This window comes from Carassius carassius, chromosome 24 (assembly GCF_963082965.1).
Source record: "Carassius carassius chromosome 24, fCarCar2.1, whole genome shotgun sequence".
In the NCBI taxonomy this organism is placed as follows: Eukaryota; Metazoa; Chordata; class Actinopteri; order Cypriniformes; family Cyprinidae; genus Carassius; species Carassius carassius.
This window is the reverse complement of record NC_081778.1, coordinates 23084104-23102871: the sequence shown is the minus strand read 5'-3', so window position 1 is coordinate 23102871 and position 18768 is coordinate 23084104. Positions and strand designations below refer to the sequence as shown.

Below are 18768 nucleotides of genomic sequence, written 5' to 3'. Positions count from 1 at the left end.
GACTACTGGTTAGATACTGTAGTTGAGCGCAGTGGATCTAATCACATTATCCGTAGAACTATTTAACAGACCAGCCTTTTACAATTGTTATAGGCCTAATAATGAGAAAGGTTTCTTGAACATCAAATGAGCATATTAGAATAATAATAATAATAATAATTCATTATTATTATTTCTGAAGGATCATGTAACACTGAAGACTGGAGTAATGGCTGGACTGCAATCACAGGAATAAATGACATTTAAAATATATTAAAACAGAAAACCATTCTTTTCATTAGTAATAATAGTTCGCAGTATTGTTTTTACTGTATTTATGATTAAAAAAAAAAAACATTCATCATATGAAATAGCAGCTCTCTGATCAACATGCTCTGAAGGAAGAGACCGGAAAGAACATGATAGGATTTTGGAGGGATGAGCACATTTCCTCTGTCTGTGGAATGTGTTCTATCATTCTCCAGTGACTTCCTCCACAGTGTCACACATTCTTTCATCCATCTGCAGAAGATAGGATTTGGCAGAGCTGAGAAGAAACTTTCAGCCAAACGTCTGCTTAAGCTCATCTTTTGCTCATAAATAGCACAAGATATATATATATATATATATAGGAAAAAAAGTTTTCCTTCACAATTCCAAATATTTGCAGTGCATAAAATCTTTCCATCTAAGTGTGGGATGATGTATGCAATCTCTATGCCAAGCACTGATTAGTAATTCAATAAGATTTCCATATTAATATTCATATCAGCATGAGGGACTTTTCTCAGCTGCAATGAGAGAAATGCTTTAGCAAACTCTCATCTGTGTTTTAGGATGCAATTGATAAAACATGCTAATCAAAGTATGAGGTGAGATGATTCTGTTCACCCCACAGAAGCTGCTGCTGACTCTTGTGCTGGATGTCTGTGACTGGACACTGTGTGCACATCCCACGCCAGGGGGCTGCTTTTGTAAACTCAGCCCGATACCTGCGAGGCTGTGCCCGTGTTTCTTATCTTTTAAGATAAGAAACAGATTTATTTTACAGTGCAGAGGCACTCCACATTTATGGTCACTGGAATGTATCTTTAATAGTGATAGTTTAATAGAGTTTTATTAAGTTTTATTTATTTATATAGTCATTTTTATTTTGATATTGTGGATCTACTATTGAAGTTTTTATAAGATTTTAAATTTTTTTTTTTTTTTTAATGTTTCTTTGTCATTTTATTGTTTTCATTAGTATTGTTTTTTAATATGCACCTTTACTAGTGATTTTAGTAAATATGTATATATAGTATACATTTATAGTATTTATTTATATTATGTAAAATATAACCTAAAAATAAGAAGCTTAACATTTTATTTGTATTTAGGCATTTTATTTTTATATTTCACATTTTCAATTTAATTTAAGTTAAAAAAATGTTTAGTTAAAATCTTTGTATTTTTAATTAGTTTTTGCTTTTAATGTCTTGCTTTTATATATATATATACAGTACAGACCAAAAGTTTGGAAACATTAATATTTTTAATGTTTTTGAAAGAAGTTTCTTCTGCTCATCAAGCCTGCATTTATTTGATCAAAAATACAGAAAAAATTAATTTTAGAAATTAAAATTTTTAAGTACATAAATAGCAAAAGTGGTGACATTAAGTGAGTGATCTATGATACAATTTAATACAAGACGATGCGTAAATGTTACATATTTGATCAAAAGTACCCCAACAGCTCTTTCAAAAGGAAATTAACTGCTTTATGCTGGACCTTTATGCATCAACACAAAATAATCAAATCAACTTTGAATTATGATTTCATATCTGTGACTAATTTGTATAATCAGAAACAACTAATGGCCAGAGGGCACAGGAAGCTTCTTTGCCCACTGTCCTCCCACACCTCATAGACAGGAGCTGCCCTCCAGAATCTTCCTTCTTTCCACGGGACACTGTCTTTCCCTGCAAAGTCCATGCAACAAAAATCATGCAAAGCAGCAAATCTGCTGATATCCTCTTGTGACTCCTCTTATCCTGCTGGCCCTGCACAGCTTCCCACCCCCAAGTCCCATTTAACTGATTTAGATTCACATTGTTAAATTCCAGGCAAGAAAGATTCAATTATTTTTTGTTTTGATCATAATTGTTTGGGAGCTTGGGTCTCTTCCTCACAAACAATCCAGTGGCCCTGTTTGCCGAGGGGGCAGCAGAGATGTTTGGAATGTTACAGGTTACGAAGACAAGCTGGAGTTGTGTAACTACCACCCATAACAGTCAGCCTAGTGGGGAGTGGTGCATATCACGAGCTATAAGTGTGGCCAAACAGGACGCTTCAACATTAGACAAGCACCTGCGGCTGAGAGATCTATTGGGATTGCTTAGGTGAACATCTGCACTTTTTTCTGTCGAAACATTCATGCAACATGGAATCTAGAACTACTCTGATCTTCACTTTTACCTTGTGCACAATTCTTCTTGAAGGTAAAATATTTGTGTTTGTGTATGTGTGTGTGTGTTCATTAGATTTTTTTTATTTATTTCATGTGTTTTTTTTAATATAATTAACAATATTTAATTTATAAGTATATATATATATATATATATATATATATATATATATAAAATAACTATTTTGGAATTACGATTTTAGTTTTACTTGATTTTAAACCTGTAAATTTGAGATTTAAAATATTTTAACTCTGCCTTCATTCTCAAGCTTGAGATAAAACATTTGTCATTTTATTTTGATTCATTTAAACTCACTTTAAACTTAGCTTCATAAAAATGTGTACAGTTTTTTTTAATTAAATTTTAAACATCTGTCTAACAATATGTAGACACAGTCAGGGACTTTCATTTTCATTTTGTTCTAATCTGTCGCCTCAGTGTCGACAATTAAATCCAAAATTGATGAATTAGCACAGATGTGTGTAATAAAGCTATAAACTACAGCTGCCCGCTACTCATTAAGATCATCTGATACCTTGTTCGTCATTACATAAGATAGCGGAGAGAAGTGGGACTAGAATGAGGTGATAAATCAAAATCGTAAAAGTATAATAATAACATGTGGTGTATGAGGCTCATAATTTCTCTGATATAGTATCTTTCTGAGCTTTTTGACCCAAAATGATTACAGAAGCTTTTATGGACCGCAATATATCTCTTGTCTGCAGGCTGGGGGTTACCTCTAGTGCCCCAGACTGACCCGAGTGACCCATCTGCGACCCATAGCGTCAGGAGCAAACGCTGTTCCTGCAACAACCAGCTGGATTCGGAATGCCACTATTTCTGCCATCTGGACATCATCTGGGTGAACACACCGAGGTGAGATGCATGGGCTAACCTGCGTTAACCATAAAGCGGAGGTTCAGCCAATGGAGGGTGAAAGGAAAGGTCATATTCAGTAAATCTGTTTCCATTTAAGTAAATCATAGCACATTTGTGACTTCAGTGATAGTGTATTTAGAATTCCAAAAGATTGATTTTTGAGTTATTGTGCATTTTATTGCTGTTTATCTAGAATACTTTTGGCACCAGTTGCAATTCTCATTCTTAAAGTTAAGAAGTACAAAGTCCCATTGTGGTTTATTCCTGTGATGCCTTTTCTGATGAATTAATCATTGACTGGATGCTTTCTGGGTGTCTCCTCTCCTCCACAGTAAGACTACTGTGTATGGATTGGGCAGTCCGTTAACTCGCCGGCGCAGGTCTACAGGCCGCTGCTTCTGTGCCAATCCTGCAGATCGGACATGCAATGTATTCTGTCACTACAGGTGAGCTTCATCTCTCATCTCACATGCTACCTATCAAGTGACAGCTATATGCAAATTTGTGGGAAGTGGCAGTCTTTAGTATTCTTCTTTAGAAGGCTCATTTAATGTAAGGGTGTGCACGATTGGGGTGTGTAGAGATAGCATGAGGGCGTGAGGTGATACCAGACAAACACAGTTGGAGAATCCAGACTACATGAAAGGAGAGTGTTTTTAAATTTGAAGTACTAAGATGGAGAGAGTTTCATCTAATGAGTCAGAGTTTAGCTAATAGCTTTCAGGCTATAACCGCTATTTGATCCCACAAGAAAAAAAAAAAGAACAATTGTCATTATTAGGCTGCTATGTCATTAAGGCGATCTTATCTATTATCAGCTTTTAATCACTGTTATGTATGCATAAACGATGCAGTTGTGTTGTTGTAATTAGTTGTTATGACAACCAAATAGATGATATATTAGATTTTTCCACAAAAACTGAACTGCTTTCCTATTAATTGCTGAGAAAAACAGCTCAAACCTGCTGTTAACTGGTCTCAGCTGGTCTCTTAGCCTGGATAGCTGGTTTAGTGTCAATGTTTTTAATCATTCATCAGCTTGAAAAGGGCTCACTGAAATTGGTTCCATCTATATTGTTCATCGATGTGAAAGGGCATTAACTATCTTAAAGTACAATGCTGCTAATCTAGACAGATTTTCAATAGCATTTTCAGCTTTTCAAAATAACCTTTTTTTTTTTACATTTAAAGTTAGTTTTTTTTCCCAACAAGTAGCATTGTAGCGCAAACAAACATGGTATAGTTAGCAATGATTTGTTAGTTGTTTGTAGTGTAGTGCAACTACTACTTTCCTAAAGGGTAGCTTAGCTGTACCCGTAATGAGTAGTGGTGTAGCATCACCAAATCCTTCATTATATGGTGTTTATAAAGACATGATGAAATGGAAGTAGTGACATATTTTTTTTGAAGGTGCTTCCTCTACACTTATTGACTTTTTAAATATTTTATTAGCCATTATAGCAGTCATCTAAGACAATGCAGAGTTATTGGGACTAATTTAACTAATGCACATATTTCTCTAAGCTCTGAAAACCATGCCATCACGCTGGTGCACCCATCTGAACCTGTGCCTGAAAAACAGGAACAACCCAAATCAGATCATGTGACTGCCCTAATTAACTCCGAAAATGCCAGTCCAGGAGTTCTGGTTTTAGGGAAGTCTTCCTCCCTTGGAGCTCAGTCAAATGTCATAACCTTCCTCAGGTAAGGCCAAATTACACAAACCATGAAATTCATGTTTACACACCTTATTCTGCAAATGCATCATCATTAGCACCATCACTTACTACAAATCCATCTAACTTTTCAGGAAGCTGGTTAGGGCTAGAGCCAAAGCAATGGGAAAGGCATCCAAGGCCAGTCAACCTGGCAACAGATGAAGTCCTTACATGGGAGAGATGGAAGTGCGAGCACTTTAACAAAAGTTGACCCTTGGAGCAGGGGCAGCAGAACATGCATAGGCTGCGATCTGGAAGTGGTATTCCTCAAGGACAGTCCTGTGGAAACTGAGCCTCTGTTGCAGGTTTAAGACAGAATGGCAGAGATGAAGTCTTGTGAGATATAAAGGAGATACTTGTGAGTTATGGGCAAATCAGACCTGTACACTGGGAAAGCACAGATGAGGGTTAGGTGTTAGCGACAGTCCTGTAGTGCAAACAGGACATTAGCTAAGTGGCTATGCTAGAGATACCTGACAGCATCATAACTAGTCAAAAACACCACGTTTGAGCAGTTCGAGGTAAAAGAGACAGGTGAAGTGCTAATGAAATTTTGGTTGGAAGAGCACAGATAGGAAGAAACTGCAATACATTGGCACCATTGGAGCCGACCTTCATCTATTAGTTTTATTTTTCTGTTTAACAAAACAGTCCTATACGTTCTAACACAATCTGACATAATGACAACATTATCATCATGGCACAGCTGATTGGTTATTTTCATATTAGCAGCCAATGAGCTTGCTGTAGCAATTGCAGCACATATCAGAAACCCTCCACCTTCCCCAGCTCCACCTGTATAGATCTGCTGGGGGGTGATTTCATGTACGTTATATGTGAGGGTTATTTCATATGTGTTATGTGTGCAGCAGCAGTATTTCTTACATGCTCACAGCTGCATTTTTGTGGATGTATTGGCAGTAGCAAGTCTCTGTACTTTAACCCAAGTATTACCTGACTTTTAAAGTTGGCATAGTACAATACAATACAATATTTATGGAATGTTTCAGTGAATATAGCATAAGGATGACCACTTTGTATGGACTGTGCCCTTGTTTTTCATATCAATCCAGCTTTACAGCATTATGTATTCAAGTGATGCAGACAGTTGTGTTGTTGCAATCTGTAGCTGGAGGACTTTCCTATTTAATGAATAGCACTGGAACATCTTAGAGCGCTAAAAGTGTAGTGTACATAATAAGTATGCACTTTAAGATTACTTTTTGCTGTTATACTAATATATATACATATATATTTGTTTAATCGTTAAGAATTTTGTAGAGAATGATTCCTGTATTGTATATAAACAATATGGTTTTGTTATAAAATGTATATTATTATGATTACATTTATGTATTCCATATTTATTTTCAAATACTCTGAATTGATTTGATTTGTTATTAACAAAGAATCCTAATAAATTCATCTTAAATTAAGTATTATTGCTGACCCTAATTTTGTGTCCTTCTCCAGTACATCTAACTGTCACTCTGCTGTAGTCTTTTCTATCACCGACAGGAACGGAACATTGCCAGATTATGTTCAAAGTAAAGCAATAGCCCTCAATATCACTTCATGTTAAAACATTCTTGGCATAATCTCTTGCATACATAGGTTTGTATAATTGCTCTGGATCATTCCTTGGTTGACAAAGCACCTTGGCATGAAGACTTTTGAAGGGTGTGTACATGGTTGAAAAGTAATTAGTTTGAACACATTGACATGTTGTTGTGATGTGAAAGATAAGAGTCTTGTAGAGCAGGTGAATTGAGCAGGAAGCTTGCAGCCGCATGGGAAAAAAACAATGCCAGAACAACAACAGTCTTGATGGTATCCATCTTCCTGTCATGACTGATTATATAGGCCAACAGTGCACATAAGGCTAGTTTCCAAACTCCAAGACCTTATCCTTATCCTAATTATTTTATGTGTTCATCTTTTTAGTCAAAGACTATTGCACATCTAAACTGAGACTAAAAACATGGGCATTACTTCATTGTTCTGTTATTTAATATGTCATACATTGCATGTTTACTGTATGTGTTTCACACCAATCCCAACATTCCTTAAGAAAATTCATAATCTTTATTGCCTCAAGGTTTCTCACTATGTCTGCTCATTTAAATGTGTTTAGTAAGTGTGAGAAATGCAGCCACATGAATGAACCGCAGTAACCGGTGGTGAGATAACTGCAATTTCAATGAGCACCTTACCGAGGAAAAACATATACGTCAACATTACATCATTGTACTGGAATGAAAAGCCTTATAAAACTGCTTTTAATTATCAAATACTGAGCAACACAGGTAAAAGAACTTGAGAGATTTTGAGAGTAAGGAACATTTCATCATTTAGTCATTGGCCATTCTTTTCACAATAATAAAGAATGGGACAGTCAAGCACCAAATATTGTGACTTGTACACTACTGTATATTCCAAAGTTGTTATTCAGTGTAAATCTTGACCCAACTCGCAAACAAATCACATTTTTTTAAATAATTATCAAATATTGAACAAAACAGGTAAAAACTAAGAATTTGATGGATTCTGGGATTTTGAGAGTAACAAAAAATATACATAAATACATAAAATAAATAAATGAATAAAAACAAAAAACAACAGGAACCAAAAAATAATAATAACAATAAATCTCTTATCATTTACTTACCTTCATGATGTTTCTCCTGGCCACTCTTTTCAAAATAATCTTGACTGACAGTCAATCACCAAATTACAATATATATTATGTCTTGTGCACTTTAATGTATTGTATGTGACAAACAGACTGAAAGTTGTTATTCACTGTAAATTGATCCAACTCGCAAACGATTCGTTTGAGTCGAATATTTTCAATGAATCCTTTGATTCGTTGACAAAACCAGCCTGAATTATTCATTCATGAACCGGACTGATTTTAGTTCTCTAATTACTGAATGGAAAAATGATCAGCGAATAACAAGTTTAATTTCGTTCTGTTCCCTTTCGCACAGCACAAACTGTGGGCCACTTTTATTATAATTTTATGACGCTTAACTGCAGCTAGGGTGAGTGAATGATTACAGAATTGTCTTTTTGTGTGTGAAATATTACTTTAAGAGCTTCATTTTTACCAGAGATACAATCCTTTTGAACACACAAGTACTAAATTTGACATGTTCACGATGTTTATGTTCATATTTGAAACAATGGCAGCGTCCATCTCTCCCTCGAGCTCAATGTCTGCTGCGCCGCCAACAGCCATCTTTGTCCCGCTCGAAAAACAGGATGCCTTTACACATTCCATCCATCTCAATTGCCATCGCATTCAGAGTGAGGAGAATGTCAGGAAAGGCACATCAGAGTAAATCAGAGGAAGCGATATGAAGTAGAGAACGGTCGATAATGGAAAAAGCACGTTTTGCTCTCTTGAAAATATAACTGTTGCGTTCTTAATTGACTGTTTTAAATACTTCTTTGCGTCACAGAGAAGTTTCTGGTTATGGCCTGGTTAATCTGGGGTTAATTTCGGATGTCTATGTGTTCCGTTTCTGTAACCAAAAACCCTCTGATAAAGAGAGAACTGACATCAAATGGGAGATAACTAATCAGGAGAGATGTTAAAGTAGTGGAGTGATATCAGCAATTGCTTATAGGCTACAGTATATGTGATTATAATTACCCTTAAGGGGGATGGATCAATGGCTAGTTACATACTCTGACTGCTGTATATGTGCCAGATTGTTAATCTGAATGAATAAACTAAGTCGAGTAGAGGAAAATAGCATTATCTTTGATGCTTTGAACATATATTTAGGTAACCTTATATTGCAAAATTAAAAAGAAAATATTTCTGTAATATATATATATATATATATATATATATATATATATATATATATTTTTTTTTTTTTTTTTTTTTTTTTTTTATATTTCTATGGAGAAGTTGTGATGGAGTGCTGGGTTGGCTGAGACCACGAGCAGTTCTCTTACATACTGTCAATGCACATACTGTTCAAAAGCATCCACTTATGCTTACCAAAGCTCCATTTAATTGTTATTAATATTGAAAACAATTAATGTGGATTTTTATGGATCCTGTGATTTAGCATTTAATGAATAGAAAGTTAAAAAGAACAGCATTTATTTCAAATAGAAATCTTTTGTGAAATTATAAATGTCTTTACTCTCACTTTTAATTAATTGAATGTGTCCTTCCTTACTAAATAAGTATGAATAATTATAGTGTATACAATTTGTCATATATTTCTAACCAAAAATACATCATTATTGTTAAAGACCTTTTAAAATACGGATATAAAAAGCATAGAATGTAAAGTAAATTGTCACGAGCATTCAGATTGTATCAGAATTTCTATGACCTTTCAGAACTCTGAATGTAAAAATAAAGTAAATTCTCATTTTCAAGTTATCATTGTGGCAGATGAGAAAAAAAGGTTAATTTTAGACTATTCCCTACAGTCACTACAGTACATTGTATGAGCTGTGTCTTAGAGATACAATCAATCAGATTTTCCTTTGACAGTCCCTGTTGGGAAGCAGGAGCCAATTTATCATTCCAAAGCATTTGGGACATATGTCAAAGTCAGTGTTTATGTACGGCTCTGGCCTCAGTCAACCCCTTTCACTTTTCTTGCTCACTTGTAAGTATGTCTACAAAAGGAAGTAGCTGTTTCCTTCACGACCCACACAAACAAACAAACCTTTCTTCCTAGCCAAAGACTTCCCTTGCCGATAACTACCTATGGTTACATATTAGTTCATATTAGCTATTCAATTTTTGTAACCATTTCCATCACATCACCCAGTGCTCAATTAAAATATCCCGTTACTCTTTCAATGTGATGATTCAGTGTGTGAGTGAACTGTCAAATGAATCAAACTGAACCGCAAATAATTTCAGACCTTGTTGCCAAGCTGTTTGACCGATTAGTTCAAATGAGCAATTCAGTCAAGAATCTGGCATCGCTAGATAAACAGCTGATTGAAAATGCACATGACTTGATTGCTTCAATATTATAAGAGAAAATGATTCTCATTTCGGCCCATAGACATGTAAGGATTTATCAGTAATAGTTTATTGGGGTACATAGATATTTCACTGAGGCTTGTGCTCCAGTAACAAAAAATAAATTAATAAATAAATAATAATAATAATAATAAAAATGTATATATATATATATATATATATATGTATATATATATATATATATATATATATGATTGTGTGTGTGTATGTATATATATATATATATATACACACACAATCAACCAATCAGTCGTTTGAAATATTGCACTATGTTAAAGTGAGTGAAAAAAAGTGACGTGACATTCAGCCAAGTATGGTGACCCATACTCAGAATTTGTGCTCTGCATTTAACCCATCCGAAGTGCAAACACACAGAGCAGTGAACACACACACACACTGTGAGCACACACCCGGAGCAGTGGGCAGCCATTTATGCTGCGGCGCCCGGGGAGCAGTTGGGGGTTCGATGCCTTGCTCAAGGGCACCTAAGTCGTGGTATTGAAGGTGGAGAGAGAACTGTACATGCACTCCCCCCACCCACAATTCCTGCCGGCCCAGGACTCGAACTCACAACCTTTCGATTGGGAGTCCGACTCTAACCATTAGGCCACGACTTCCCTATGTTGATTTATTTAATAATTTTTAGACACACATAACCAGCCCCTAGGAGAATTAGACATGGTTCAGATGTCCCATTATATATTAGACTCTGACAGTTCAGATCAGTAATGTCTTTAATAAATTACGCAAATTATAAACCAGCGCCCCCTAGCGTATTATATCAATTATTATGCTTTGGTGCCCAAGACACATATGTTTAGCTTCTATTACTTGTTTAACATCTCATTTTCTCTTTTTGAAATAATTTAAATAACGTTAAATTCAGTCAGTCATGTATTGCAGTGACAGATGCGTTGTAGAACACAACTTGTTACAGATCTCCAAATAAAAAATGTTAGAATGTAAATAATTCCCCTCCCCATGTATTAAAATGTCACAGACTTGGGTATGGAGTACGGGGAGAAGCAGGTGCAAGAGGGATACAGCATCTGGAATAGATTTGAGATATTTCATGGTGAGGAATTTTTGGGTTAATAATCGTTTTAACCCTGAAATTGACCTAGAGATCACATTATTCAATAGAAATGGACATCTCTGGGGGAAAAATGGGTAATTGAATCATTGACTCACTTGATTCATTCAAACATGTTGATTCAGTTCTGTTGTGGCATTGTTTAAAACAATTTTCGATGGCTTGAGCAAAACAGGAATATTTAACAGAATTGTGTCTAAAAATGAACATTAAATTCTAAGTAAAAAAAGGTTTGCTGTCAATGGAGCAGTACCTTTTCAAAAGGTGCATTTTTGTGTCTTTTAGGTTCTAATATAATTTGTTTTAGGTAAAACCAGCAGTAGGCTAGGTGGTTTCAAATCTCTTGAGTGAATCACGGAATCATTTAATCAAATGATTCATTCAAAGCAGCTGATTTATTTAGTAATAAAACTGATTTGTGTTGCTCTGAACTACTTTGGAACTCTGGAACTACTTTCCTTGCAGATAAAAAAAAGATAATAATAGTAATTACAATTGTGTCTAAAATGTTATTCATTTAATTTTAACGTCTTTGTTTGTTGAAAGTGATGTGACATACAGCCGAGTATGGTGACCCATAGTCAGAATTCGTGCTCTGCATTTAACCCATCCAAAGTGCACACACACATCAGTGAACACACACACACACACACACACACACAAATCGTGAACACATACCCGGAGCAGAGGGCAGCCATTTAGGCTGTGGTGCCCAGGGAGCAATTCAGTGCCTTGCTCAAGAATACCTCAGTCTTGGTATTGAAGGTGGGAGAGAGCACTGTACATTCACTCCCCCCACCTACAATCCCTGCCAGCCCAAGACTTGAAAACTCACAACCTTTGGATTACAAGTCCGACTCTCTAACCATTAGTCCACGACTTGAACATTTGTATAAAATCGATATCGATACTATGTACCTTTAAGGTTTATGGACTCTATACAAAGGTGTGCCTTTGTAAAGCTTTATACCTTTACTGAACTGTTGTATAAAATCAATATCACATTTGCAATCATGAAGATATTCAGGAATAAAAAACCAGCACTCTTGCTCGTGTGATATTGCTAAATTATGCCGTGTATATATATAACATAAACCCATTGTATAGGGGCATTTTTGCCCTCATATCTTTGTATCTCATATCAGTTTTAGAGACCTATACGTACATTCATGGGCTACTTTACATTAAGTAATTGTACTGCATCAGGGATATATGTGTTGTTGTTGCTCTTACTCTACAGTAACCATACATGCTGTGTGGTAGACGGAGTCACTAAACACATACTCCAGAACATTATGCTTGCTCGCTATGCTCTTATTACTGATCCTCAGCAAGTATCCATATATAGTCCATGACACTGTTTGGCAATCAGATACATCATAAGTTTAAATGGTTGCAAACAATATATTTCAAAATTTCTCGTCTGGGATGAACAAAAACACAAAATTGGTCAATTTATCAATATTTTATTTATTTGTTTAGCTTTTTTTAACTACCAGCCCCCTTGGTAAGGTAAATTATGATAGTGTATTTGGTTGGGTTTTTGTTAAATGTGATCCAAAATCATTACAATTAAAAGAACCAAAGACTTAAACTACTTCAGTCTGTGTGCATTGAATTTACAATTTGAGTTGAACTACTGAAATAAATTAACTTTTCCACAGTATTCTAATTTATTGAGATGCACCTGTATATTATAACAGATTCTAACATTTCACAATTGTTCTCACAATTATTGTACTGTATCTATTGTCATAAACACATCCTTCTTACTTAGAGGTGTTCAAAAGCAGAAAAAAAAGAGAAAATGTAAATTAAATGCAAAAACACCTCCATTAGCACTTCTCTAGAGTTCCACTGGGTGGCAATATTCTGTTACTATAAATTCCCAACAGGAATTACTTTTAAATACTTACATGACAAATCTGTCTTTTTTTTTTTTTTTTGGTGTAGTTAAATTTGAGCTCCATGCTGTGTTAAATAAAACATTGGGATGTCAGCAGATATTCAATCCTAATTGGTTGTGGCTTTTAAAATCTGAAAATCACAGACATTACAGTGCTGATATTGAATCTTTGGATTTTAAGATGTTTTCAACTACATTGTTTTTATTGTTATACAACTACTTTGGCACTTAGCAGACTACATCTGTCATTTAAACGATTTACAAAAGTAAATGCAAGCACCCAAAAATGGCATTGACATACAGTAGCCTACATGTAAGTGACATTCTTATAGGCCTACATGATTACATTGCATGAACTACTGATGGAGTCATGGGGCTTCAGCCTCACGTTACCTGCCAAGGTTATCTCACTATACAGTATTCACTGACTCACCCATGATATGCATTACAGGTCAGAAAGTTCACAAGTCCTGTCACTGTTGCGAATTTAGCCAGGAGCATGATTATTATGACCTATTTTAGTCACATGCAGATGGAAATGAATATTTTCTTTAACCAAACCCTATATTTTCTGGCCCAAAAATGCCTGATTTGTTCATTTTTAAATAGGCCTATATATTTGTGTGCTTTTATGCACACTAGCCTATACATTTTCACAGATTTTTTTTGCAAGACAAAGTGATGTCACACATCCACAGGAAAAATTGATAATTCACTTGGTTCTGTAAAAACAATTTTGTGTGTATTGCTAAATGTGAGTATTTTTGTGAGTATGCAAAGTCCAATTTCTTGTTGTTGCTAAGCTTTTTATTTTCAAATATATCAAGTTGTATATAAAATTAACAATTCACAACAATTCAGATAATAAATACATAAACAGGCTAAATATTCACATGCATACAATATAACAACTATAAAGGTAGAATGAGGTTCGTTTCCCCTCTAGCGCCTCACGGGTAATGTAGTCAATGATGCTGAGGCAGACAATGGAAGTGGGAAGAGGTCCTTTAAACTGAAAACTTCAATGACCATACTTCCTGTTCTACGATTTCCGGTATCTTTGGGAAAAGTTTCAATGGGGGTCGGAAAAAAAGATTAAAGAAAAATTATCCCTGTTGTCGTGTACATGAAGTGTACTAGACGGAGGAAGAGGAGGGTCAGTGCCTTAGACGTAACAGGGGCAGGTAAGAGATATACTTACTAACCATATGATCCACGCGCAGGTAAACCGCACTGGAAAGAAAGTTGTTGCAAGGCAAATCTCAGCTTTTTTAAGTGTTATGCACAAAGGTGCTTGTGCACATACAATTTATTTTAGTCACATGTTTTCTCTCGACAAGCACAGCCAAACGTGTATATTGTATTATTTTGAGAAAAATAAACATTGCATCAATAGCCTATTTGTGATCAAAGCTCTAACGGCGCTGCGCTCATTGTGATGCTCCTCATCATCATCTCTGCACGCTTGCGATTCGTTTTTCCCCAGTTGCATGCATTCAGTGCTTGTAATAAGCAATATGAACGGTGCATTTACACTTTAGTCTGGCATGCAGTAGCCTACTGAGAGGATAAGCGAACCTAGAACACATGTGAGAATGTTTGCTGTTGGGATGATCAGCTGACTTCTCAGCAAAGCACGAGAGCTGCGCTTCTACGGTTTTTTTTTTATTATTTGTATTTTTTTTAAAAATACGGGATTTTCCCTACGGAAATATGACCGAAGCACCTCATTTTAATTTGTCAGAAAATGGCTCATGCTTTCCGAATTTATCACCGCTTATTTTCATCAGGTAGTTAATTTGAAATCCGAGCTACGAGGAGCACGCGCGTCCACTCGCAGTGAGCATTTCGCATCTACCGCCTGATATTTCCATCCCCTCCATTGTTACTTCAAATCTAACGGAACCTTTACGAGAGCCGGTGTTTTATCCTTAACACATGCAAAGACTGATCTCGTCAGCTTGCGTAACATAGAGGAAGATTTCATCCTGAGAGCATCTAATTTGCTCTTTGTGCACGCGCCGTTTTGAGGACTTGATCAGCTCGGAGCTCCATCATTCATCACTCATTGATTGCTCCAGTGAAGCTCTGATTTCTCTGGTGTGCCCGAGGGAAAGATTGAGATGGATTGGCGGTTGCAAGGTAGGGTGAAAGACTATTAAATTTTAAGAAATATCCTCACTACTCTCTGTGGTTAATGCAGACCATTATTTTACTCGCTTTGGCATTCTATCTGAATGAGGACACTAACGCTGACAATAACGTGTTTTTTAGTGTAAATATCAGGTTTTCAATTTTTATAGACACAGAAACCTCAAGTAATTGTGTTTTATTAATGATAACTTTTAAGAAAATCAACTTGCATCATAAAATAATTAACAAATATTTAGTTAGACAGTTGGAAATGTATGAAGCCTAGTGAAAATTGTATCCATGACACGAGACTTCTGGTTTGAATCACTATATTTTGTCTTCATTATAGATAGTGTTTTGGCTATACTACTTTGCCTATACAATTATCATGTCAAGTCATCTGTTTAAACTGGTATAAAAACGAATAAGTGCTTTCTATAGTAAATCTAAATAGTTACTTCAGAGAGATGTGTAGATGTTGAAGACATGAGGTGGTTTTAGTTGGTAAGGCTGTTGACTGGTCTAATATTCCTTTAAATTCCAAATTATGTTATTTGTATTGTCCGTGCATGAAAAAGTATTATTATTTTACTTCTGTTAGGACAGCCTGTTTCACACTGCATGGGCAAGTAGTGCTTGATAGTGATAACTGCAGGTTCGCTTTGTACTCTCACACTGATGGTGAATCTGCAGCATAAAGAAACTTTGGTTTTCTACAGATAATATAGTGATTTCGGGGGTTAATGCATTTAATGTTTCTTTTAATAATGACCATACAATTTAAAATGGTTATCTGGGGTAGGCATTGATATTTATGACCAGCTTGATCTTTGTGAAATCTAATTCATGTGAGGAGGTGGATCACATTTACATCCAAATCTGCTAGAATGGAGCCCAAAACTTATATTTTCTGACCTCAGTCACATGTAATCAATAAGTGAGTAACCGTGTGAGTAGTTTAATTTCGTAGTTGAAATTGATTTCATATTAAGCTTTTTTGTAAAAGGTTGTGTTGATAAATAGTATTAGTGAATTTTACTGTATGTTCTGCTTATTTAGGCATATTATACCTGGCAAAAATCTCTCTTCAGCAAGGTGATTTAACCAGCAAAAGCTAAACCATAGTAACATGCCAAATTTTGGTTAATATGGGCCTTATCGTGACTATTTTAAAATGTAAAAATTTGGGGGGGGGAAATTGTAAACCTGCAAGTCCACCTCTAAATCTAACAGTCAGTGTGCCATGTGCCAAAACTTATATATCCAATCATACAAAATGTATATAAATTAGCCACCAATTTGCCAAAACTTAAAATAAGTTATGAATTACCATGAGAGTGTGTTGCACTGAGCTGCTCTACTACCTAAACATCATCCGATTCTGATCGAGTTAGTTTATGTCAGGAGATCTCATCTCACTAAATGCAGTTTGCCTCTTATCAGGATTCAGTCACAATCTTCCTTCAGTGGCGGGAAATGGACAGTGCTTTTTCTCCAACTCTATAAAACAGAATTTCATTGATTCTGTTTTTTTTTTGCAAGGATTGATTTGACATTCTTTCCATGGAGCATGACTTGGACAAGGTTTGTGTGTTACATTAGTTTCCCAGGCATTGTAAAAGGCCGAGTGAGAGGAAGTCTGAAGTTTGGTTTGGACCAGCATTTTGGGCTCCTTGAAAAGTGGGCCATAGGTCCCTGGGGTGAGTGAAGCTTTTCTGGGGCAGTCATGGCAATGACGTACAGGCGGTTCGGAATGGGAACGTACAGCACCGTCCAGTCATTCTGAAGGGAGCCGGGGGTGTAATATGCGGTCTGGAGGTAGGAAATACAGGTCTCGCTTCATAGTTCCCTTACTATAGATCTTCCGTTCTGGTTGAGGTCTCGGCTTGAGAGGTAGGCCAACTTTTAGAGTGATTTTTGAAATTACAGTAAGATTGCATTTGTCTTGCATTGGTAGGTTGGAAGTTCACCATAGATACTGTCTTCCCTCGCAACTGGCAAAAGTTAGTGAAATCGAAACTCTCTGCTGACCTCCAGTGCATGTAACAATTTTTCTCTCAACCATCGCCAGCTGTCTCTGCCCAAACCCAAGCACATGAGCAAACCTCGACGCGCAGAGGTGGGATGCTATTTAAAGATCACACAAGCGTATCAGCTGCTCCCAATTCCGTGCTACGTAATTGAATCAGTGCATCCAGTTAAAGAACTAGTCCTTAGATTTGAAAGTTCTGTTCATAGAAGAGGACTCTACTTTCTGTCATCCTTTCTTTTCTGTCACTTTTTTCCCTGTGTGTTTGGAGAATCAACCGTGTGGTACTCAGGCAGCTTGATGTAGGACACTAAACCCATTTTTACATGTGTTAAGCTATTCTTAGGCAGTCAAATAGTAGGCCTAGTTTTATACATCTGAGGGTGGTGCCGTAGTGTCACTCCTTTAACAGCGAGCTTTGGGGATGCGTTTGAGCATGTCATCTGCTCTGATACAATTTCTGTCATGGTTTCATCATTTCAGTCATTAAGTGACATCAGAGCTTTTTGGATTGGTCCAACAACTGACTATTCGTTCTTTGTTGTTTAATTGATCTAAATATTTTATTATATATTTATGTATGTGTATTTTTGGATGTTTTTAGTGGCAAAATTCTTCAGAAAAGCCGACTTTAAAGCATCTCTTCTACAGTCATCCACATTCAGATAAAAGTCTTTGGTGATTGCATTTTGTATCACATCTCATGCCTATTTTTGGAGCATCCCACCATGATTGTTGTTTAAGGCTTTTATTTATTTATTTATTTTTTATTAAGTGTCTTGTCTTCTCCATTGTTGGAATGTTATAGAATAATAAAATTTATGATGAACAGGGGTTGAACAGATCATAGTTGATCCATGATCTTTGTAAACAAGGCCCCATGGTTTATTGCGCATGTGATCCTGGATTAATTGCAAAATGTAACCATAATAGAGTGAAAATATATCATTTGTACATGGTTACACACTCAAGTGATTTTAGATCATTCCAGCGTATGAAGAGGCGAAAGAGAACTTGATTCATTTCTCACACACTGTTTTTTATTTGAACAGCTGTACACACATGAAGCATGTGCAGAGAGGCGTGTTTCAGACAGAGCGTGAACACCGAACTGAATCCTCTTTTGCATCTCCTTGACAAATGCTGAGAAAGAAATCGGATGTGTATCATTATATTGGACCTGTGCATCAAGTCTTAAAGGGACAGCAGCTTATAAATACCTGCTGCTCCCATTAATGCTCATTAAACAACAAAACATCTTGGACAAATATTAATCTATATTTAATTTATTCTGTGAACTATTAAGTGTTTTATTTTACACTTAATACATTTCTGTATCAGAAATAATACTACTATTGGGCCTTATTTTATTCGTAACTTTGTTCTGTTGTATTTATCTATGCTTGTAATTTTTGTTGTTTGTTTCTCATCAGTAAAGCCGGTTATCTAATCAGCGGTAAATCAGGTGCGTGATTTCACATAGAGCAGCTGTTACTACACAGAGCCATTGTTAACTGACAAGCTGCGCAAATCCACGCTGATAACCGGCTTCAC

At 35.9% G+C, this 18768-nt stretch overlaps 2 protein-coding genes across 2 annotated transcripts in view; both read left to right on the top strand.

The window, feature by feature from the left end:
* Window positions 1–1764: 1764 nt before the first annotated feature.
* LOC132103680 (endothelin-2-like) lies at window positions 1765–6392 on the top strand. Its single transcript, XM_059508778.1, has 5 exons — window positions 1765–2460; window positions 3156–3306; window positions 3642–3755; window positions 4834–5013; window positions 5120–6392. The coding sequence occupies exons 1-5, from the start codon at window positions 2403–2405 to the stop codon at window positions 5187–5189; spliced, it is 573 nt and encodes a 190-aa protein (XP_059364761.1). The 5' UTR covers window positions 1765–2402; the 3' UTR covers window positions 5190–6392.
* A 7692-nt stretch (window positions 6393–14084) lies between these two features.
* The window catches only part of LOC132103223 (phosphatase and actin regulator 4B-like), a 59265-nt gene continuing 54581 nt past the window's right edge, over window positions 14085–18768 (top strand). Inside the window, exon 1 of the mRNA XM_059508148.1 lies at window positions 14085–14236. The gene's annotated coding sequence lies outside the window, so the exon portion shown is untranslated. The remainder of the gene's footprint in view (window positions 14237–18768) is intronic.